A 25,188-nucleotide genomic window follows, 5' to 3' on the forward strand; every position below is an offset into this window, starting at 1 on the left:
ACTGCACTGAGTGCAAGTGTGTTCCCCTCTTCGAGGAAACAGCGACGTTGTACAAACACAGAGATGTAAGCACCCAGGTCATTGTCGAGGCTGCGCAGATGGCACGCGAACAGGTGCCTTGTGTTAGCAAGCCCTCCGTGGCTTTGTCCGAGAAGGAGCGCAGGTTCCTCGAAGGATTCGGTGCGGGCAGGTAACGCGAACAGGTGCCTTGGATTAGCAAGCCCTCCGTGGCTTAGTCCGAGAAGGAACGCAGGTTCCTCGAAGGATTCGGTGCGGGCAGGTAGCTTTACCTTTCTGGTTCGGTTTCTTCTAGGTTTTTCTTTGCTGTTTTTCAGTGCCTTTGTATTTGTGTTGTTTGTTTTTGGTTTTTCTTACTCATGTTCTGCTCTTGTGCCATGGTCACTGTCTCCTCTATATATTTTCGTGCTCTGCGCAATAAGCTCAGTTGGAAGTTAGCGCTCGTGTCTTTCGTGTCCTTCTTGTCTCTGTGTCGTCGTTTTGTTCTCGCGCTATAACTATCATCATGCCATACCAACTAGCCCAAGCTGCCACACTTTTAAGCTTGACTTTTGTCTATGAACTGATGAAGTTATGTGCATGAGGAAACTGTTGTAGATCAAAAAAGAATTGGCTGCACCGTTTTGCACGAACAAAAAAACTAACTTTGTTTAGAAAGGGATGGCTGTTTCGGAGCGAGGTTGTGAGAACACCTGTTGTGAGAATACCTGTTTCCTGTTTGTCTCTTGGCGAAAAGAAAGTGGCTGGACTTGGCACTTTCTTCAGCGCTTGTTGATACTCGTTATCGGCACGCTACACTGTCCGCCATCAACGCTGATGCTAAGAGACAGTTTGTAAAAGAGATGCACAGCGCATGTTCTCCTGTGAACATCTCAATAACAGAGATCCTCACCAGAAAGGAGCTCGGCTGGTAATTTTCAGACATGAGCACTTGATGTTGAATCGGCATTATGCAAACTACTGATGATTTTCATATGATGACTTCCAAGTGTGACCTGCAGCTGCGGGAAAGATTCCTACTGACTGCTTTGCTGAAATTTCATATCATCACTTTGTCTCTGGCAGTTGCTCTATGTATTATTTTATTCAGATACTATATGCAAGTGCAATGAACTCGTAATTTCTTCATTTATTTGCAACTTGCTCATGGGTCGAAGACAAAGCAAGAGGCAAAACGATAATGTGCTCTTACTTCAATTTTATTGTTGATTTGAAATGATAGTCGTTGTTCAGATATAATAATAATAAAAACAATCGTAATACTAGTTTTGTATCGTTTGGTTACAAGTTTGGTGATAAGAATAATTGACTTGGCTATTTTGGCTATTTTTGGCTTCACTTGTGGCTTCTTATTTAATCTATCCGATGGGAACTCTGATTGCCACAGCAGGGGCATTGTGTGTCAAGCTTGCCATTGTGTCGACCTAGGGTAGTGCATATGTTTACAAGCTCTCATTGAGGATTGACCGAGGAATTGCTGTTATAGGTTGCAAGATGTGGAGAAGATTCAGCTGTCCGAGGACACGGTCAACCCAAACCAGGAGAAGACTGGCCCCAAGGACTTCGAGCTGCTCAAGGTGCTCGGCAAAGGTGGCTATGGAAAAGTGAGTTCGGAGAAGCATTCCTTGCTTCAAAAAATTGATTGGCCTCTTATCGTCACAAACCTTTTTAGCTGCATTTTCATGGCTTGGCTAGCAGCCTGTGGGAATCCTTGAAAATGAATTGGCAATGTAGTAGTAATTGTGGAATTCAGGCATTAACAAGACTGCACTTCGTTGGTACTAGACTAAATGCAACAAATAAAAGTAAAGTGAAACCTTGGTGATACGATCACGTCTTGTACAAATTTTGGGATGATATGATTTTTTTTGTGGTCTTGGCCAAGGCCCATTAGCCTGCAATATACTGGGGTACAGCTGCTGTAAATGGATTTTCACCCTGTGGCGTTTGATACGAATATACACTACCCTCACTGTTGTGAAAGACGAGGTGAAGAAGTTAGGCTTTGCACTGTCCGGGTGCATGATTGTTCGGGGTGCTCCTGCATGTGAACTCCATTTGCGCGGGAGACTACTTAATTTTTATGATTGTGCTGGCATGACTGCGAATCTCCGAAAAAGCATCCCAAGCACCACTGTGATAAGAAATTAAAGGCAGAGCACAGCAGTTTTAAAGTTTTTTTGACTTCGTGGTTTCATGTCAACGTAATGGTGCTTATATGTTCCTAAGGCACTCTTGTCACGAGCCCGATAGCTGAAACACTTGGTAAATTCCAAAATAATTTTTCATAAGCAAAAAGACGCTGTACCGCAACTAGACCCAACCGAGCACGCTGTGCACATATGACGCGCTCTCTGATAAGAACAGGAAGTCTTATACCGGTGCCACCGGCGTGGAGTATCAAAAACTGCGAAAGCGAGGACAAGCAGGCACTCGGAGCAGAGGTGAGTGCATCCGAGTGATAGTGTCTCGGAGCTGTCGGATAGCGGTGACTATGACGTGTATGATTCCAGCGAGAAATGATTGGAACACACACATGCCGTTTCGCTCGGTAACCAGCTGTCCCACCTGATCGCTCTGCTTCACTTTTCACAGAGAGCGCTGTCATTCGGAAAGCTGTGATAGCAAATCCTCTGTGTCTTGTATGAGCGGTTTGAGCAGCCCATAACGAAACACCCTTCATCCCTAATCGCATACCCATCCATAGTGAACAGAAAATCATGTGCCAAACACCACAGAGAAAGGAAGGAAGCTTCTATGTGCCAAACACTGCTGCAATCGCCTTGTGCCCAGCTCAGCAAAGGCTGTAGGGGCCAAAGCTAGCGATGCAATTGGCTGCGTCACTTTCATTAACATACCAAACATGACGTCACACAGGGAGTGATGGCAATAATTCTGTCTAGGCAGGTGAGCGTTTCGAGCATACCTTGAAAATTCATTTGCAAACAATTAGTGCATCTCTCAAGCATGCAATTTGGCATAAATGACGGAAATGTGCAAAGGAGCGTTCCTAGCGAATTTCATTGAGATCCATTGACGTCCAAAAATCGCTGGAGTTGACTTTTAAGTAATTTTTGCCGCAGCACTGTGGTGGCATACAGAAAAGCGCACTAATATTTGGATGGAGCTACTAGCTGTTATGGATCACGATACAACGGGCTCATTAATTACTCAAGCATGCAAGCATCTGCATTTACCAATGAAAATTTAATCATTGACATTTAGGCGCCTTACAGTCACTAATTCAGAGTTCTTTATGACGTTGCTGTAGTCCAACTGCGACACAATAAGTGAAAATCTGTCCTAGCTTTTTTTTTGTTGCGTAATAACATTCCGTGTTTTCTGGTTCCCCAAATTTCTAATGATACAAATATTTGCGGTGACTATGCGAGATTCATATCAATGTATTCTAGGTACTACGTATGACAGTTGTTCACAATAAATAAAAAAAAAATTATTTTTGTCATTTACCTAAGGCATGTGCCATGGGCAGGGGCATCTGAACATAATGCTGCTACAATCCATAGCAATGCAGCCTTAAATCTCTGTAACAAACTACATACCTTACACAGAGACCTTACACCAGACTGCTAATGATCCTAAGGACTTTCTTTGCTAGATTGATGTGTTCTGTAAAAGCTCATCAAAGGCTTTTCAGCCATTTAAGTTTTGGCTATGGATCATAATTTCTTGTGGAGTTCCTAAGAAGAAAGCATCAGAGTTGGAGACAATGCAAATACTCGCCTCTAATGTATGCTTCATAATATGAGCATGTTTTGCCAAATGAATTCCGTAATTTATATTATTTAAATGTAGAAATTTTCTTGACAGTTTGCAGCTCTTCTCTTTTGTGTTTGTGTGCATGAACATTGCCGCTGCTAACCTCTTCTTTACTCGTGTTTGATCGCAGGTTTTCCAAGTCCGAAAGCTCACTGGGAAAGATGGCGGTCGTATTTTCGCCATGAAAGTACTCAAAAAGGTGCGGAATTTTTTTTTTCTCTTCTGGCGGAGCTCTTCTATTGCAAGTGCCCATATGTCTCAGTGGTTATGCTACTCGGACTGCTGGCCTGAAGGTTGCAGGATTAAGTCCTGGTCACGGTTCGCCAGGTTTCCAACAAGTGCAGGAGGTTACGATGCAAAGACGCCTTGCGGCTGGCGCATGCATTCATAACCAGTCGAGTCCTCTACTTTGCTTCTTGCCTCCACCTGCGCAACTTCGATGAGAAGGCCCTTGAGGCGATTCTCGGGAAGATGTACAAGCATGCTCTCGGTCTCCCAATAACCACATAGCGCCTCATGGGCCTGGAGATGGTAAACCCTTTCGCAGAGTTCCGGGAGGCACACTTGACCAATTGAATACACGATACTTTCAAAGACTTCGTCAGGTCGCTGCCTATTAGCCCGACTACACATCCACCATTCAACTGAGACGGAGGAGCGCGTACGCATCTCAGAAGCCTGGAGATATGCCCTGCACGTGCACCTTCTTCCAGCCAACATGACAGGTGAGGACCACAATGTCAGGTGCCTTGCACGGGTGCAGGCACTAGCCTGCCATTATGGGAACAAACACAGCATCTTTTATGTGGAGGCCTTTGTGAATGGGCTCACATTCAGAGCACAAGACATAACACGTGTGGAAGAAGTCGCAATTGCGCTAGCTGCAGCAGACCAGGACTTGGGCATCATCATTATGGCCTCCAGAAAGGCCTGCAGAAATATTAAACGTGGTTACGTCCCATACCTGGCGTACTGCATCTTACAAAACAGTAATTGCGTCCTGCGTCCCATAGAATCGTACGTGCTCCAGCTCGCACGGGCCTCAAAAGCAATGAAACGGCTGCCGCCGCAGCCCGCGTGCTCATTCTCTGGGCAACGCATTCAGACCTTTCCGAGATGGATCCCGAACTTAATCAGGCCTTAACATTTAGAGAAATTACTTAATTCTATCGATTTGGCAACGCAATTTTTATCATAAACCCTGTAAAGGCGTTACAAAGGCAGAAGAACACTTACTCCTCCGCCTTTACACCAAAACACTGCTGTGCCCGGCAGTTTTAAAATATTTCGATCCTGCCTGTACAGGAAAATTCCAGTATTGTGCGGAGAAGTCTCCCGACATCTTCCACATAGTGTGGACATGCCAGTCAACTCCGCACCTCACCCCAAAACCAAACCCCACCCGAGAGGACTGGGAGTCGGCCCTGCTCAGCTGTTCCGACATGGCGATCCAGAAGGCCCTGGTCAATAGAGCTCGAGTCGCGTTGGCTGCCAATGGACTTCTGTAACGAAGAGCCCACCTGGTGTGTTTGAGGGTTGGCCCGCACCGGGCCATCTCCCTCCTACTCCCTGTATGTATGTAAATAATGAAAATTGGAAGATTCCACGTACAGTGGGAATCGATGACATGCGAAGCACGAATCAGAAATGTTGATATGTCGCTTAGAAATCGGCGCAACGTTACGAGGTGGAGGTAAATGATGCCTTACATGACTTCCGTGTCATGATTGTCACGTTTGGGTGTGTTGTTTACCTTCGTCTTCTATTCACGCCACGTGATACCAAATTTAGTATGTGTGGGGCTAGCGAAACGACTGTGAGCTCGCTATTAGCGTGGTATGTTGTCATGTTCTTACATGACATGCGTCTCAGGATTATCATGTTTGCACCAGTCATATATTTCGTCATCCATTGACGTCACGTAACACCAAATTTGATATATGTGGAGCTAGCAAAATCGCCGCAAGCGCATCATGAAAGGCCCAATATACTCCAATATAGCATTGACGCACGCGCACGCTGGGCACAGCGATGCGACGTCAGCAAAACCCGAGGACTCTGTAGTGTGACGCCAGGCGCCACCCACGCGACCAGCGTCTGTCAGCACGGCCTGAAGGCAACCCGCGGATGCGTTACCCAAAAAACACGGCGTCTCCCCCTTTTTGTGACGAAGGGACGCCGGACGCGCTGAAACGCGCATGCGTCTAAGCAACGCAGCGCAGCGCGTCTGCCAGTATACGGCAGGACCAGCGCCTGGCATGGCAACACCGGTGTGACGCGACGAAATGAACACCGGCAAGCACACGCACAACGTCACGTCTAAATTTATTGATGCTTTGACCGTGACATGTAGTCATGTTCTCACATGACACTCATGTCACGATTAACATCTTTGTCATCCATTGGCATTACGTAAAACCAAATTTGGCATATGTGAAGCTGGCGAAACGATCGCAAGCGCATCATGAGTGTGACATGTCATGTTGTTACATGACATGCATGTCATGATTATCATGTTTGAATGTGTCATTTACCTATGTCATCCGTTCACGTCTTGAATATTGAGTTTGGTACACGATAAGCTAGCGAAACGGCCGCGAGCGCATCATGAGCGTTGCATTTAGTCATGTTGTTAATGGTGCATCAAGACGACGGACCGAATCCGGATTTGTCGTGGACGCGGACAGCTAATCCGCGGATGATCCGCCTGCAAGCGCATCCACACGACGGACGGAGTCCTAGGAGAAAACAGCCGGATTGCCCTCGACAGCAGGTTCTCTGCTCACCTGCGCCCGCTGAAAGCAGACCGGTTTGAGAGTATTCCACATGGAAGAAGCGACGCTTGACTGCGATGTCTGTCGCGTTGTGACAAATGAACGAGGAGTGTTATTCTTTCAGGAGAAAAGAGAGTTGCTGGCAGAATGTTTTTTCGACTACATTGTTCTCCAGTTGTAGAACTTCTGAACGCGTCTCCCATCCTTTTTTAGAGGCGGCACGTCACCGGTTGCAAAAGTTCGAATATTTCACCATCATGACGGCTAAGAATCTCGCGTGTCAAATGACGGCGGCGACATTTCTCGAACCACCAAGAGTGATTTCTGCGTATTTAATCACTTGAGAACAAAGCCCCCGGAAACTAAGTAAACCATGCTCAAGCGTAGATCATGCCGACCAGTCATGCAGCTATCCGCGAGCCATGGAGGACATGCCACGAGCAGACGAAAAGTGTACTGGTTGCCAGAAATCCCAAGCTAATCCGCTGAAGTATCGCCTTTTTCCTGCCAGAATCCCGATGTGAGAAACAGGTTGGGTTCATCCGTCCGCGAGCCGCGCGGACGAGTGGCGGACGAGGGGAATCGCTGATGTGAGGTCACGTGACGCGCCGTCCGTCCCGCCACATCGGGATTCGATCCATCGTCTGAATGCACCATAAATGACACGCATCCCATGTTTTATCATAATTTCAATGGTATCATACCTTCGTCATCCATTGACATCCCATAATACCGAATTTGGCATAAGTGAAGCTAGCGAAACGGTCGCCAGTGCATCGTGAGCGTGGCATGTAGTCATGGCGGGCGGGCGGGCGGGCGGGCGGATGGACACAGACAGACAGAGCTCCAAGTTGTCAAAATTTCTGGCGTCCTCCACTGCATCAATGCCATCTGGATGATTTCGATAAACCAACCTCATTGCTTATTCTAGAAGCATGCAGGCAACTTTGTGGAAGGCTTTCACGAGAGCTGTATCATTTCGAGTGCCAACTTCAACGGGTTTCACATCTAGCATCGTAACACTCTTGCAACACACCGACTGGATTGCTTACATAAAAACTATAAAGTAAAAGACGCGTGCAGCATGAGAAAATTTATGCACTTTAAGAATAAGATGAATTGGTGGCTTAAAGCTGCTGCTCTCAGTGGTAGGTGTTACGTTAGCACGGGGTGCAAAGTGGGCTTCAACTTGAAGGTGCGTTAGTTGGCTAGTTGGTTTAGCATGCTAAGTGTGAACGACACGACTGCATGTGCGTGGAGAACAATACGTTCAAACACAGCTTGGATTTTAACATTTTCTGTCAAATTTGTATATACATTCGGGCCTACTTCATGGAACAAGCGATTTACATGCACAACAGAGCACGAATTTGACAGTTATATTGGATTAAAAGATTTGTTCTCTCTCCTCTGGAATCTTGTATTGCCCCTGCCCATTCTTATACAGAGTAGAATGCCAATAGACACAATAAAAAATGTCTGTTTTTCTAATCAAGAGTCTCTTTCTCTTCTCTTATGCAGGATATACAGTACAACCTCGATTATGGGTCCCTTGGTTATAGTCAAATCTTGTTATAGCGAACCTCAGATGAATTATTTTTTTCAGATTAACAACTTTTTTGAAAACCCCTTCCAGATGTCCATTGGTTAAATGTAAAATTATTTCACTACTATGAATTTCAAAATACCGAATGTTTCAGAATAATGTATCAAATTTTGTTCCCCCATGTCTTCTCAACACTTCAAAATAACGAATACTGATTTTTAGAAGTTACTCGCGGCTGTAAAAATAATACTCAGCTTTGTGCCTGCCACTGTCATCACAACGTCTGCCTATTTCTCTATCTGCTTGCCCTATTCAAATGTGCGATAGCCCTATTTTCATTATCATCGCCTGGTACTTGTTTGTCATGCCAGGCTTCGCCCTGTTGCCATTGTTTTCATCAACCAGCATTACCTTCTTGCTTAAACAGCTGTTTCCTAGCCTTTTAGTTGGTGTTTAAGTGTTCGACATGAACTCCGGTAGCAGCGCGAAATGAATACTACGACAGTGAAAAGTGCGACGTGAGTGACTAGTGCTTGAACACTACGATGCACACTGCGACGACGAAGCGTGCACATGAGCGTAGCTGATGACCGATCTGATCCATACCATTTGTTGTAATAAGGAAGCTGCGACTAGTGCGAAGACTACAGCGCATGTGCACCTAGAAGAATCCGTGTTTAATGCCGATGCTTCGCATTGCGCAAGAAGAATGTGCCTGCTTAAGGAGGGATGCACCCTTTGAAAACCGAAAAATCTCGAAGAAGTCAATTTTTTTGTAAACCACATATTCGGGTAGCATGTCTTATATGCTATCTGTTCTGTAAATATCAATGTTTAATTATTTGTTTATTTATTCTTTATTCAATGATTACCCCGCTTAGCCCGAAGGCGCTGCAGCAGCTTGGTTACAATGTTGAGAAAAACACATCGTTTATACAGCATACTTGTTCATTAGATAAGCAATTCCATTCTCTAATGGAACGAACAAAAATAAATTAGCATACAAATTAGATTTGGTACGGTACTCTAGAATTTTGAAACTGATCATTTTGCAAAGAGATGTAATGAGGACTGTGAAGGTAATTTTCTTTTCGAATGCCGGTTTTACCAATGAAATATTCGGTACAAGAGCTTTAGCTGTAGTTTCTTTCGACGCCACAAGAGCAATTCCTATCGTAACTCATTTTTCATATTGGTGCAACTGCCATGTCTTGAGTACCGACTTAGGACAAACCTTGCAGCTCTATTTTGTATTGTTTCAAGTTTGTCACTTAAAGTACTTTGCCTGGGGTACCACACCGCACAAGCGTATTCAAGCATAGGTCGAATGTATGTTGAATACGCCATTGATTTTAAACATGCCGGTGCATGTCTCAGGCTGTGCTGTATAAAACCATGAAAATTTTATTAGGGAATCTAAACAAACGAAAAAGTAGCCCTTTCGTAATAGCCTCCCCCTTAAGTGTTCGGCGAACAAGATGTCGACAGTTCATCAACAACCAGCCACCAACGTCGTCTTTCTCTTTCTTGCAGCCAGGCTGTGCCGGCTGTTGTATATCAATATTTTGAGCTGCCCACATTAAGATGGATCGCACTCTTCCTCAAATTAACATGCACTACTCTGCACTATTTCATGTTATTTTTTCTCACTTATTAGAGTGTTACGCGCTCGCACACATATACACAGCACTGGCAGCAACTTATGTGTTTGCGTTTGCGAATTTCGCACAAATTTTAATGCTTTCTCTACAATGACTTTTCAAAATAACGAATTATTTTTAGCAGTCCCTCGAAATTTGTTGTATTGAGGTTTTACTGTATGTGACAACCTGCGTTTTACAGCAAATCAATTCTGTCCAAGCAAAGCCCTCATTGAAATAGCATATCGAAAACCTTAAATGTATATTTGACAAAATTTTATCACACTGGCCTCTATTGTACGATGCCATCCCGGTACTGTCAAGAAATGCTATATTTACTTGAGCCTGGTGTGCTACCAGTTTTGGGGGATTTAAAATAAAAATTCAATTGAAGGCAATGATATTGGCTTTTTAGTATAAAACTAGACTAGTGCACGAGACTTGTCTTACTCAGATGAAAGTAATGAGTAAATTGGGTGATTATTCTGGGCCAATTTCCGTGAGGAGGGATGAAAGCCAGGGTGCTCCCAATTCGAATTAACCGCTGGTAGATATACCACCTCATTCTTTTTAGCGAGAACTTGTTATTGGGCGAGTTGATGATTGCACAACATGGTGATTTGACAACAAGAACAGGAAAGGACAGTTGATTCGTATTTTTTTACAAGGATAGTAAGCAACTGTGTTAGTGACACGTCTTCTGCAAAAATGGAATCTGGTTTTTTTTTACGGCACACGCGCGTACCCGATAAGTGGTGTCACCGTAATGTGTGCTCACTGCGTCTGTGCACCAGTGTCTTTACGTTTGGTTTGCCGCCTTTGCAATAATATATATAAATAAGTTGTTTGTAGCACGTGTCTGTTCTCTGTTTCTTACATGTTTATGTCTTTTGTAGCACTGAAATCACCATGGTAGTTCATTACAGGGAGTTTTCCCCTATAGATAATCAACGCCTCCTAGAAAAATTATGCCTGGAACGTGAGCCGTGACCGCGCTGCCCTATCCTTGCAGGCCGAATCCATGTAGTGCCATTCATAGCAGTCTGCCATTTGTAGCATATCCTTGCGGTAGTTTTTCGCTGTCTGTTATTGCAATGCCTTTCGTTATTGCGGAGCCGTCGCTCCACCTAATTTAGGCCGTAATGCGGTGCTGTTGTGTACCCAGCTGTTCTTCTAGTCACCGACGAAACCAACCGGGAGTTTCCTTTCATGAAGTGCCATCCGTGATCTCTTTGCATGATAAGTGGCAGCAAGAAATATTAAGAGGCACCTTTCCCAGCACTGCAATCAAAGAGCACTCCGTGGTATGCAGCCTGCTCTTCCATGCAAGTGACTTCAAGCAAGACTTCACCAGGCGCCTACTCAAGCCAGATGCAGTGCCTAGCGTGTTCAGTGGACCGACGCTGAGCCTTGCTCGAAACATTGAGAGTACGACAGCGGCCAGTATGTCCATGAGCACGTCATTGCCAACAGTACACAATGAACTGTTACCGTGGCCAACTCAACTGGCATCACCGATTCAGACCACAGCAAAGTTCTGCTGGAGGTGATCACACGAAAGTTCATTAAACCACATTGTGCTAACTATGCCCAAGGAAAAACCGACATGAACACAACTGAGAAGTTTCTTCAGAGAAAGACCCTTTAAAAAAAATTCTCAAATTATAGCTCGTACAGTCCCCACAGTACTCTGGACATCGTGCCTTCCTTCTGTACAAAAGTGCATGAAATATCACGTATTGGGATAGGCTGTGTCTCAACAGCGTATGCGATACTTGTGGACAATGCTAGCACAGAACCATTTTAAGAACAGTTTCTTTTTTTTACTTTGTGCTTAAAGTGTATAGTTTTGCTTCGCCTGTTTGGTTTTGTTGTTTCTGTGTTTCTTTGACCTTGTGCCCAATTAAAGTTCTCAGTGTCTATGAGTTTACATCTACGCATTCCTTTCTTTCTCCTTCACCTGGAGTTATTTCGTGCCACTCACTGAATATTTGTACATCCTAGCACGTCCGAAGGCGGAGACGCTTAAAACAAATTGACGTGCCTACAAGCTAGCAGTTAGGTCCCTTTCTACGAGAAAAATGTGCGTGACAGTCATATTTTCCATGCGCTATTTATATTGTCCATCGACATGCACTATGCTCATCTTCATTGCAATAAGCAAATCCCGCACGTTTGTCGAAAATTCTATGACTTACACCACGTAGCACGGCAAGCTGAATATGCTACATTCTGCCCTCGTTTAGGCTTTCCGCGACGCAATTTGCAGGCTGGGAGGGGGGGGGGGGGGCAGGGGAAGAAACACAAATAAAAAAAGAACGCTGCTGCGCTTATGTGCCTGGGTAAGTGCGTCTTACGAGTTGCCTTACAAGGCTTCTTGTCACTGTTTGGTTTGTTTTAATAGATAATTATTCTGCGAAGCTACAGGCAGGTTTCAACGTGTTTCAACACAGCGTCGTCTGCTCTCCGCCGGCACCGCCGGTAGACCGGCTGCTCTGAGTAACGCCATTGGGTGCGCTGTGGTTATCACGTGACCAGGCGGTATGTAGGCGGGCGCTCTCGCACGGCACTTGGTCAAAACGCGTGGCAAGGAGCTCCCTATGGGAAAAGAGCGACGTTCCAGGCATAATTTTTCTAGGAGGCGTTGAGATAATACATAGGACTCAGGCGGGACCAGAGCATGAGTTTGAGTTCACAGCAAGTTTAACCGAGTTTGAATTGATGTGCTTTTGCTGTATAGTGAAGTGTTTGTTGTTGGTGTACAGTGTGGTATCATGTATGTGCTGTTGTGGCCTGCTCTTGAGAAACGTGTGCCTGCTTTTGTATTCAGGCCACCATTGTCCGCAACCAGAAGGACACTGCGCACACAAAGGCTGAACGGAACATTCTGGAAGTAGTCAAGGTGGGCATTCTGTTCAGTCGTACCAAGCAGACTTGTACACACCACAGGAGAGCAATAACATATTACAATAAATTCTGAGGCTTATTGTATTTACACAAATTATGTTCACCCATCGGAACTAAATTTGAAAACTGAATTGAAGGGCTCGACATAAGTTCGAAGTGAAAAAAAGTACCACCAGTAGCTGTGGTACAGCAACGAAAATGGTGATGCTGTGATGTGTTGCAACATTACGTTTGCTTTTTATCTATATCTGTTACATATAATTCCGTGCTTTTCTTTTAAAGAACTTTCATTTTGTTTTAAACTTCTGCCAAATTCATTCTAACGAGAGCTCATCCTTATTAAAAGAGCGGTTCCTCAGTTGATTTATCCTCCAAAACTGCCCTGTGGGCTATTTTTGAGGCAGACAAGTTTGATATAACGTATATTTGCCACGAACAATCTAGGAATTTCGCCCCGTATTTTGGTACAAGCGTGCATCTTCCGCAGGTGCCCCGCCGCTGATGAAGCGCGAAGCGGCAGCGGCGTGCACGGCGCAGCAGGCAGCAACACTACGCTTGTTGAATGCAATGCAATGAACGCTGTGGCGAAAATTTTTAATATTATACCAAGTAAAGCTGGCAGGCAACTCTCTCGAATTCGATATCGCGGAACTTCTACAAAACGCTGGTGTGAGCAAATACGGCCGCTCCAGGGAGAAGTGCTCTTTTCACACAGTCCCTTCGCATTGAAAGCGCACGGATACTTGCCGAGATAGCGAGCGTGCCAGTGATCGCGACCGCCCTTAATATCAAAGTTCATTGTAGCCGAGTGATCCACCCCCTCACCCAGCATTTTTTCATGCTCGTTTAAGACTTGTGGTTTCTTTTCTGTTTGAGTGTTTGACAACAGTTCTAACATGCAGGGAATGTTATCTTACGTGTCTTCCAGACGATAGAGATGGGCCGACCCATTTGATCTCTGCTTCGGCAACGCTTGCACGTTTTTGTCCGCTTGTGAAAGTTACGATGCGCTGGGGCGTGTTATCAATTTAGACTAGTTAGGGAATATGGCGGCAAAGGCAAGGACCCGCCGAGAGTGTCTATATAATTGATAGCAATGGTAACGTAGTTTTTGACTGCTAAATAAGAGGTTTGGGTGAGCTCTGCATTCAATCTCCTTTTTGTTCAATTTATTTCGTTTATTTTCCAAATTTTCTTACCAAACCTGCATATAACGCAATCTTCTTTGTAACAAACTTTTCTGGAAATTTGCCCATTTTTCGTTATATTCAAGTTTAACTGTACTTACTTCGTTGCTAACTTTTTTCATTGTGGCATTCAGCTATTCATTAGTAATTGATACAATCTGCCCTCGGCTCTCCCTATACTCATACTAAAAGCCTCTACTTTCTCGCACTCGACTTTCCTCGTGCGCTTTTGGTGCTAGAGCTTTTCTAAGATGCCAACTGAAGTTTTGTTATGTGCTGTGTGGAAGCAAGTGTTGGCAAGGCAGCCAGGTGTAATTCCTTGGTATTTTTACTCATGGCTACCCATTCCAGAAGGACTGGGGCCCCTTAAATGTCTTAATAGTTTCTTTTTTTCAATAATGTTTAAGTGTAGTCCTGAGCGTCATTTAATTCTTATGGTAATCTTTCATGCTCGTTTTTTAGCTTTGTCCCCCTGCATGAATGAAATGGTTGTGTAAATTGTGTGCAGCACCCCTTTATAGTGGACCTCATTTATGCCTTCCAAACGGGTGGCAAGCTGTACCTCATCCTGGACTACCTTAGCGGTGGAGAGTTGTTCATGCATCTAGAGCGAGAGGGCATATTTTTGGAAGACACTGCTAGGTAAGTTTTCACTCTGGTGTAGTCGCAGGATGGTTTACGTTTGACTATGAAATTTCATCTTGTGCATGCAGCGCACAGTATGCATTAAGAACAGTAGAATAGATGAATATCATCTGTAGCGTGCGTGTTAACTTCGTCTGAAGAACCTTACGCCATCGGCACACGAATGCATTAACTACAACAAAAGAGCTGTCAACTCATGTGTACGTAGCACTAGGACTACTGCTTTCAACCGGCATTGGTGTAAGAAGACGAATGGCTATTGGCCTGCACTATAAATTCACTGACCTGAATGTTGCCATGGCTGCTGTATTTTAGCATCTTTCCTTCCGATCGTTCCCCGCTAAACATCCCTGCCATTTTGGCAGCCATCTCAAAAGTTCTTGCAAAAAGCGTGGTGATTTCTTGCATTGAAAACAGTGAATTATAGTTGCCAACCATTTGCGGGGACTCGTTGAAAACTTCTGAAAAGTCTGAATACTCAGGAGTTCGGAAAAAAAGATTTATGAGGAAAAAAAGCACCTTTATTGGCCACAGGCGAGAAAAACTTGTCTCCAAAAAAGCATGATCACGGGCGACCAAGTCCTAGTAGCCCCTCTGGTGGAGGTTAGGCCTTTTCACATGCTAATAGACACCCTCTGTATTCTCACAAATGAATTAAACCACGTTTGCAATGAACTCGCTCCATTCAACCGAAGCTAGTTCCTCATCATTCCTGGCTAGTAGCGCAGCACGCCACTTGCTCTGCTCTCGCTGTTGCATGCTGGACTGTTTGCAGTCCAACTCTGCGTGCATTTGTGCATTCTTCGTGCATGCTTCACTCTGGATCGTGCTTGAGTGCGGTGAGTAGCCTGTTTGTTGAACACGACGAAGAAATTGCATTGTACAAGCAATGCACAAGTGGCCTCGCACGACGCGGCGAACAACAACATGATGCGCTTGCACCATCGTCACTCCACGCAGTTTAAACATGTGCAAATCAGCAGATATCTGCAAATTACTGTGATAAGGTTGTCGGCAATTACCGTATTTACTCCCATAATCGGCGCACTCGCATAAGGCGCACCCCTAGTTTGGTTGCGGAATATTCTATCTTGTACAACTCCGTGCATAATAGGCGCACCCCGAACTTGGCCGCGATCAGAAACGATTCTACCCTCCAACGGCACAGTTGGAGCGCAGTCCCCATATCCTAAAGAAAAAAAAGAAGGCAAATCGACGAGAAAAAAAAAAAAAGTGCAATGACCTAACCAACGTGTTTGTCAAAATAAAGCTTGAAAAAAAATAAAAGTGTCCATAAGGGGAAAAAAAGGAGAAAAAAACCCCACTGTTCTATGAATTGCTTGTACTCCCAAAATCGCCGTGCTCCTTGGAGGTCACGTGTACAATGCCGGGGGCTCGATTGCCATCACCACTATCAGAGAAAGAAAAAAACACCATTTTTTCAAGTGGTATGCGTATGTTGTGGTTGTGTATTCAACTTTGGTTCCATCATGGGGAAGTACGCAAGCTACATGGCTTGTTTTAAACTGAAGGCAGGGGAGTACACGCTGCAGCATGGCAACCGGGCTGCAAGCAGGCATTTCGGTGTTGGAGAAGCCAGTATTCGGTACTGGAGGGATCAAGAAAAAAAAACTTAGGAAAACGAAGAAGTCACGACGGGCTTTCCACGGTGCCAAGACCGGCAGGTATTCGAACCTCGAAAAGCAACTGGTCCGGCATATATAGGAGCTACGGCAAGACGTCTGTGCTGTGTCATTGGATATTGTGCAGACTAAGGCGCGCAGAATAGCCTGAGCACAGCGCATCAAAGCAAAATAGTTCAAAGCCAGCTCTGTATGGACAACTCTTTTCATACGGTTCCATGGCCTTGCACTGTGAAGGCGGACCACCTTGTGCCAGCCCTCGCCCGTAGCATATGAGGACGATAGGGTGGACTTCCACCGTTTCGTTATAAAGCTCCGACAGCAGAAAGACTTCATTTTGTTTGAGATCGGTAACGCTGATCAGACCCCCCTTTGCTTTGATATGTCGGGGAACAGGACAGTGGAGGAGAAAAGTTCACGGAGTCATTGTCAGAGCGTCTGGTGCTCATAGACAACGATGCTTCATAATGCTGGAGGTGACATCGGATGGGCGCAAGCTACCTTTATGTTATTTTTAAACATAAGACACTTCCAAAGGCAAATTTCCCTCAAGGCATCTACGTCAGAGTCCCGGAAAAAGGCTGGATGAGCGCGTAACTCATGTTGGATTGAGTGAAAACAGTCTCAGGTTGGCGGCCGGGTGGTCTGTTGTTCCGGTCCATGCTTGTCCTGGACAGTTTTCATAGGGACCTAGTAGACCGCGTACGAGATGAGCTAAAGGAGCTGCGCACAGGTCTGGCAGTGATTCCGGGTGGCCTCACATTGATACTGCAGCCTTTGGACATGTCCTTGAATGAGCCTTTCAAGGACGATGTTCAAAGGCTGTACACCACCTGAATGGCTGGAGGACATCAGCTGACTCCAGGTGGTAAGATTAAGAGGCCGCCAGTGGAAATGCTGTATGCTTGGATCGTGGAACTGTGGCAGGCGATCTCCGACGAAGTCGCCAGGAAAAGCTTCAAGAAGACGGGTATCTTGAACGCACTGGATGCGAGTGAGGATGACTTGTTGTGGGGTGCGGATGATTTGGACACCGAAAACGAATCCCCGCTTGGCGAGGATGAATGTGTGCTCTCCGTCTTGGACTCCGAATGGGGAAAAGGAGGCACACCTATGACTTTTGTGAAAATAAATTTTATGTGTGTGTGTGCAGTTGATGGCTCTAGTTTGTTCATTAAAAGTTACATAGGTATGTTTGTTTTATGCTGAATTAATCAGTAAACGAAAAAGTAACCCTTTACTTGACAAATGTTCAGATTTAAAGCGCGAGAACTGAGTAAAAAAATTTTCAAAAATTTTACCCCGCATTTTTGATGGAGGCAGAAATGCTATAGGCCCGTGTGCTCAGATTTGGGTGCACGTTAAAGAACCCCAGCTGGTCAAAATTTCCGGAGCCCTCTTCTACGGCGTCTCTCATAATCATATGGTGGTTTTGGGACGTGAAACCCCACATGTCAATAGAAAATTTTACCCCGCGTAATTGGCGCAACGCAATCTTCGGGCCGGATTTTCTGAAAAAAAAAAAAAAAAAGTGCACCCATTATGCGAGTAAATATGGTAGTCAAAATGACACTCATCGCAACTCGCCACCTTGCTCTTTTCTAATGTTTATTCGTTAAGCCACTGCCGCAATCACGTGAAAGTCGTTATCATTTATCAACTGGCATTTGCCATTGCCGAAAGGTGGAAGACCTTTCGGTAATGGCAGATGCCAGTTGATTGTGGCATCAGCGAGTAGAGCTCCGCAGTGAACATTTATACGACAATAAGTTTTGCTTCTTGCACATATGGCTTGTTTGCGTTTGAAGACAGTGTTTGGTTAATTGTCAATGGTCTTGGATGTAGAGAATGGCGTCAGAAAAGTTCACTATGCGATAGCTGACAAGCACTTATACTGCCTCTTAATATTTTTTTATTTTTTCGCACTGCCATTCTGCTAGTGAAAAAAAGCCTGGAAAGTGAACGAGCTCCCTTGCAGTGCCCAAAATATGCATGCAGTGCTCGCCGCAGTCTATGATATCATATGATATCGTTGTTGCGAGTAAAATGCAGCAAAGCACACACGAGGAAGTGCTTCTTGCATGCTTTATAATACCTGTTGTAACTTTTTTTTGCTTCACATGGGCTATATTTTTACCATGACTGTGTTGAAAGTGTTAGTTGTAAAAGTGGGAGGCCTTGAAAAACAATCGTTGCATGTGGATGCCGTTTCAATGTGTAGCTTGGGAAAATCGTAAGCACACTGAAATATGGTTGTTATAACTGATAGATCATTATATCTGGGATCGTTATGAGTAGGTTCGACTGTACTGTAATTTTACTGTGAAATTTATTTAAGATCACAAGGGTCGCGTATGCTGCAGTTGTCCGCCGTTGGTGTCCGTGGCCACTATTGCGCAAAAAAATAAAAAAAAGTAAATGAGAAACACCAAGAATGCAATGGGATTTGAACCCGGGTCCTCTGTGTGCCATCCCAGTATTCTACGACAGGACTTGAAACTCTGTACAAGCTGGCCTTAGGCTGGCTTGATGTCTGGAAGGGAATTGCATTAATATGCGTAATAAAGCGTTTCAGAACAGCAAATGAATTACCAGGCTTTACGCAATGTGAATTGCATAACAAGTAGGCCATCGAATGCTTCAACCAGCTACAAAAGCTTCAGGCATAATTCTTCGTTAGCCAGAAAATAAAAAAAAATTGCACAATATTTCTTGCCAGTGTGTAGCGGGTACCACACTTCGTGGAATAATAACCAGGGATAGCCTAGTGAATGCCTCCCCACTGCACAAAAATTATAGTGGGTATCATGCACGTGTGCTTGTAGCAGTTACATAAAGAGTGTTGAAAAAAGACTGTGAAAGGCCGCTCTTCCACCTTTGGCTGTAACTGCGCTGCGTATTCTGCGCAGGCCTGGCATCGTTTTTTTTATCACATACACTTCCAGAAGTTTCACTAAAATGTGTCATGTTGGCTTTCTTTCCCTTTTATTATAGTCCTATGTGTGAATATCTGAGTAATGAATACTTATTTTGTGACTGGTGTATTCTGTGTTAAAAATATTTTCAGGTCAATCAACCTTGCAAATTTCACAAAAAAAAAAAATGAATTCGAGAAAATAACTTTGGTCCATATAAGGTGCAACTGACATGATGTGGTGCTCTGTTTAAAAATCAGCTTTATACCTCAATTGAAACCAAAGAAATACTAGGTCTTCTGGTGTGGCAAGTTATACTATTACAATTTTTGAAATGACCACATTTATAAACTTCTTTTCGATGTCATGTGGCACGCTTCATGTGCTATCTGATGTCATCTGGCAAAAAAAAAGTGTTCAACCCTTGAAGTCGTGGCTAAGAGTGGTGCCGATGAGCACTCCCATGCTTGCGTGCACCTGGTGAGGGGACGAGAGGACGACCGCTGCCATAGCTCAATTATATGGGCATCTGAGACATAATCCAAAGGTGGCAGATTCAGTCCCAGCTGGCGGAAAGTTGACTTTTCGTCCTCTTCAATATCTTCAAATCTATGTCACAATTATATCGCAAAAGTGCACTTAAAAAAGTACAATTAATATTCCCCATACCTTCTTCGGTTTCATTATCAGCTTGTTTTCAATAAGATTGTCATATAAATTGCAGTAAGTTGTGTTGTACAGTGTAGACCATTTATATTGTAACAGCTTACAGTCCCGAACCGGTTACGACATAGTCTTTTTCGACTGTCGCTAACCCTCGCATAGGACCCCATGTAGTATACGCATGCTGCCTATTGTGCAGTCCCCCAAGGTGAAAGACCTGTTATAATGCGAGGGCCGAAAGATCTTGGTGGCAAACATGGTAGCGAGTGCGCATCTGAAAAGAGGTGTGCTATGTGTGCCGCTGCGGAGTGAGCAACGAGGTCGTTACGAAGGTGGAAGGAAGAAAGGAGAAAAAAGTCACAGCCTTGCCGGAAACGCGCGGCAATGAATGTGATAGCAACAAATTGAAAGGTCACGTGCAGAATGGACAGCAGATCCAAGCGTGCCCCGCGTTTCTCATGCACAAATGACGCACAAAACGTACTCACAGGTACGGATGCACACAGATGTCTCATCTGTTACTTCGCTGTGTCTGAAAAGTGTGCGTTTTTCGCAAACTGAGACTGCAATGATTGCAGTGACCTTCGTGCGCCAGGTAACTACATCAAAATAGTTCCAGTTAAAGCCCAAGGCCAGCCGAGACTTTTGATCCTCCCTTCTCACCCCCGCAAGATAAGGGCGCACGAGGTAGTGTCGCTCTTCTTCTCTTAGCTGGGCAAAGTACACGTAGGAGATTGGAGCGGGCGCAGCCGCGCGATGTGGCGACGTGCCCTCATTGCGGCATCTTGCTGGTAATGCTAAAAACATACAGCTGAATCCCGATAATTCGAACTTGAAGGGACCCGAAAATTAATACCAATTAAAAGAAGTTCAAATTAATGAAAGCTAAGTAAACGGAGGGCTCTCCATGCAGGGGCTAATGTTCATTGAGCTAACACACGATGGGGAAATTTAAGAAGACTTACATTTATTCACAAATCACACGGCATCCGTTATTAATTAAAGTAATCGGTGATGCGTGTCTGTACACATTTGCATCGCAGCGAGTCTACGAATTTCGCACGCAGCTTGCAAAGCATTTCTACTTCGACTTCAGCATTCTCCTGGCAAGAAAAGTTGCATGCGAAAATGTCCAGCGTCGATACTTTCTAAAGACTACGATAACGACCGCTGCGTAGCAGAGCCTCCCGCTTTCTGCTACGCCGCTCTCCGCTACGCAGCCGCAGCATGGCTAGCATGTGACGAGAAAGGAGGAGCGTCTCCACGCGGAGAGAAGCAGATTGGTATTTGAGAGAAAAATCGACCTTTTCTCTCTCTCTCTCTCTCTTTTTTTTTTTTTTTTTGCTCTCCGCACTCGTCTTTAAAAGGAGAAGGGTTACGTGGCAGGGAAGGCAAAAGGGGAAGCGTAGCACCGGTGCGGGAGATACACCCCTCCCCCCCCCCCCCCCTCGAGGCTCAGAGTCGTGCTCCCGCAAGGGGCAAGGGCTGCAGAAGATAGTGCCTTTTTCCTTTCCTTCAACCACACATTCATTCACCCAGCGACGGCTTTCTTTTTTTTTTCCTCTCTTTCTTCCCGCGCTGCGTTGGAAGGAGGAGGGTCCTTGTGTGCCAGGGACGGAAAAGGGAGAGGCGTGACTCGGGCGTGTCGCAGATCGGCATTTGAGAGAGAGCAAACATTCCACCGCAGCCTTTTCTTTCCTTTTCATTTCCTTCGCGGGCAGCGTCGAGGTGTTGCAGGTGCCGCGGCTGGATTGGGCGGGGTGCTGAGAGCATTTTCGGAGCGGGGTATGTTCAAATGAACTGTCAGAAGTGCTTGGCCATTCGAATTACCGGGTGTTTTTGTCCATTGGAATACACATAGCTTTGACAAGACCTCATCGTGAGTTCGAAATTACCGAAAGTTCGAATTAAGCATGTTCGAATTAATGAGATTAGACTGTAATTCCCCCTGTGATGCTCGTGAGCAGCGGTAAGTGGTAGATATGAATAACTTGCCGTTTGGTTAACGCCTCGCTTTCACGACGCAAAGGTCCTACGTTCGATCCTGCGCGCAAGAGTGTTTGTTTTTTTTCTTTCTTGCATTTTCATATATGTATAGATACGTGTAAATATACAGCAAGTGACGGCGGCGCCGGCGCCGGTGGCAAAATCCAGCCGAGAATGTCCATATGATTGCTATCGCAATAAAAAGACTTGGGCACGCTGCATGGAGCCGCTGAGTAAGGAAGGAAGGCGGTTGCCTCTGTGACTAATAACGACCTTTGCACAAGCGCCGAAGCGGCTATAGTTTACTAGCATCACTAGCGTGGCTCTGGCTGTGTGCGGCTCAACATGGCATGTGTGATGTTCTTTTCAACTGCGCCTAACAGTTTCCTACTGGCAAAAGCGGGGTCGTTATCGAGCTTCCTAGACATCGCATTTGCTACATCGTCCTTACGTCTTTATGATGTCAGCTTTCGCCTTTGCTGCGAGTGAGTTCAGAAGCTGCAGGTTTTCATCATTGTTGATTTCCCGGCCGCAAACGCGAACTTCGTATAACTCGTGCTGTTCCTGGTTCATTGCGCTATGAGTGGCCTATACTGTATTTTATATTTTTAATTATTTTAGCCATTCTCAATGTTGTTAAGGGTAATACAGAATTTTAACAAGTAGCAAGCTCAGCTGAACTAGTAATTCCTGCTCATTGGAGCCACGGAAGCACTGTCAAGCTGTGCCTACTTCACACAGTTACACATGTCATGACATGTTTTTGTAGCCTCCTTTTCACCGGCATTCTAGAAAGTGATCTGCAAGTGTCCGAGTAAGCTGTTGGTGCAGTCATTGTAGGTAATTAAAGGAGCTCACGCCTTAGTGCACATTCAGTGGAAGCATGTGCCTGGTTTTTTTCAATGCAATAACGTTAAAGAGCTCGTTTTGCAGAAATTTCGCCATCGGTGTTATTGGTAGTGACTCGTGAGCAAAAAATCATCTTGTGCGTAACCAAAAATTGAGAAAGATGCAAATAAAATACTTAATGAAAAATTCTGAATCCTAGTGGGGATCGAACTCGGGTCGTTTGCCTGGCAAGCGGGTGTTCACCAAACAACCACTCGTCTGCTTGTGAATACAGTGAAAATAACTTCCTCTGCTTGGAAATGCAGTGAAAGTAATTATCATGCTTTACAAACACGTGTGTTCTGTAGAAATGCTTCACAATACAGTATGAAATATTGCATGCGTGGTACAAGCATTCATTGCCAGCAGGCGCCAAAATATGTGATTATCATAATGGCTCCATGGCTGAAAGCACGTACCCCACTACAAAATGCACACAGGTTACTGCACCTATTTCCTTAAAGCATGTAATATGTGCATAGCAAGTTCGAAATCATATCATGCACTAAATGTTAGAAGTATGCACTATGGACAAAATATCGCTGTCGCATTCAACTCTTAAAGGCGAAGTTTAAGGATTCCCCAATTTTCGTTTTCAATCGGTGTTCATTTTGATTTTTTGCAGCTTCTACCTGTCGGAGATAGTGCTTGCGTTAGAGCACCTTCACCGTGAAGGCATCATCTACAGGGACCTCAAACCCGAAAATGTCCTGCTCGATGCACATGGTGAGCTCATAGTCGCCACTCTGACTTGACTGTGTACACGTTCAGTAGCGTCGCGCATGGCTTCAGAGTGCGAAAACAAAATCATGGCCCTGCTTCGTTGCCACTACCTGCCTATAAAATGCCCGTTCTGTTCTGTTGGAATTGTTTCTCTTGCTAGAAAGACTGCAATGTTGGCAAACAGCACTATGGTATTCTAGATTATTTAAACTGCATAAGAACACACTATCTCTCCACTTTCTGGCACAGGCTCCTACAGTGGACTGCCATTGTCACAAGAGCACTTTGGTTTTGCATCCAATCTTTTAAAACGGGCAATTTCAACGGTGGTACTCAGATTTGAGTGCACGTTAAAGAACCCCAGGTGGTCAAAATTTCCGGAGTCCTCTACTACGGCATCTCTCATCATCAAATAGTGGTTTTGGGACGTTAAACCCTACAATTCAATCAATCAATTTCAACGGTGGGGCTGTTTGTTGGTCCGGGCTTGAAGACAGATGAGCGTCCGCACTGTGTGTCGTGCTCTGGTTCTCGCATGCACCTGTAGACGCCCTAGCTGTGGCAATCGAGGCGGTAGGGAAACAGTGAAACAGAGAACAAGCAACTTGAGAGTGACTATGGACGTAAGTTGCTGTGTGTGACCTCTGCACCTCTACTACAGTCGAATCTTGATAATTCGAACTTGAAAGGGCCCGAAAATTTGTTCGAAATAAAAGGAGTTCGAACTAATGAAAGATAAATAAAAGGAGGGCTCTCCATGCAGTGGGCCATGTGCATTTAGCTAACACAGGAGGGGGAAGTTTCCCAAGAATTACATTTATTCACAAATCACGGGACATCCGTTATTAATTGACGTAATTGGTGATATGCATCTGCACACGTTTGCTTTGCAGCGAGTCAATTTCGCACGCAGCTTGCAAAGCATTTCTACTTCGGCTTCAGCATTCTCCTGGCAAGAGAAGTTACGCGCGCAAATGTCCAGCGCCAACACTTTCTAAAGATGACGACAACAACTGCGTAGCGTACGCAGCCGCAGCACGGCCAGCAGGTGACGAGAAAGAGAAAGGAGGAGCGTCTCTACGCGGAGAGAAACAGATCGGCATTTGAGAGCAAACCAACGCTACATGGCAGCTTTTTTTTTTCTTTGCTCTCTTCGCGCGCATCATTTAAAGGAGAAGAGTTATGTGGCAGGGACGGAAAAGGGGGAAGCGTAGCACCTACGTGCCAGACCCCCCCCCCCCCCCTCAAGGCGCAGAGCCGTGCTCCCGCAAGGAGCAAGGGCTGTAGAAGATAGTAGGGAGTTTTGGTGCTGGGTACCCAAGCGGCTTGCGTACCCAGGACGTTGGGGCGATGGTATTGCGCATGGGCGAAACCCCAAACAGATGCGTCGCAAGATCGCTGAGGCGATGGGGCCATGCGTCCGCACGGTCCACCTTCGCAAGAACTCACGGTATCCGCACTGCGGATACTCTAGTCGTCGAGTTAAAATAAGCCAAAGTGCGAGCACTTATAGCGATTACACGGTTTCAGCCAGATTTACAAAGCTAGAATGGCCTGGAACATAGAAACTGAAAAACATATGCCAGCCCCCGACCAGCTGAATAGGTGGCGCCATCTAGCGTGGCCATAGTGAAACAGACAACCACAACTTTGTTATCGCAGAAACATTGTGCATTGTACATCTGGCGCAAAAACTGCGCAGCAACAATATTACGAATGAGTAACCTTTTTATTCATTTTCACCTCAAAAACATTACACGTAAGCTAACATGTTCATGACTGCGGTTGCACGGTGTCACAAGATGTCGACACTGTCGTTACGGTAACCTTGTATTTTTCACTTTTTTGCGTATACCAGATTACTGTACACAAT

At 45.1% G+C, this 25,188-nt stretch overlaps 1 protein-coding gene across 1 annotated transcript in view; it reads left to right on the forward strand.

The window, feature by feature from the left end:
- LOC119169107 (ribosomal protein S6 kinase beta-1) overlaps nt 1-25,188 on the forward strand; it is a 151,087-nt gene that overhangs the window by 25,212 nt on the left and 100,687 nt on the right. Inside the window, exons 3-7 of the mRNA XM_037420218.2 lie at nt 1,505-1,622; nt 3,929-3,997; nt 12,589-12,660; nt 14,361-14,494; nt 23,218-23,318. Coding sequence (XP_037276115.1) covers nt 1,505-1,622; nt 3,929-3,997; nt 12,589-12,660; nt 14,361-14,494; nt 23,218-23,318 — 494 coding nt within the window. The remainder of the gene's footprint in view (nt 1-1,504; nt 1,623-3,928; nt 3,998-12,588; nt 12,661-14,360; nt 14,495-23,217; nt 23,319-25,188) is intronic.

Source organism: Rhipicephalus microplus, chromosome 3 (genome assembly GCF_043290135.1).
Source record: "Rhipicephalus microplus isolate Deutch F79 chromosome 3, USDA_Rmic, whole genome shotgun sequence".
NCBI lineage: Eukaryota > Metazoa > Arthropoda > Arachnida > Ixodida > Ixodidae > Rhipicephalus > Rhipicephalus microplus.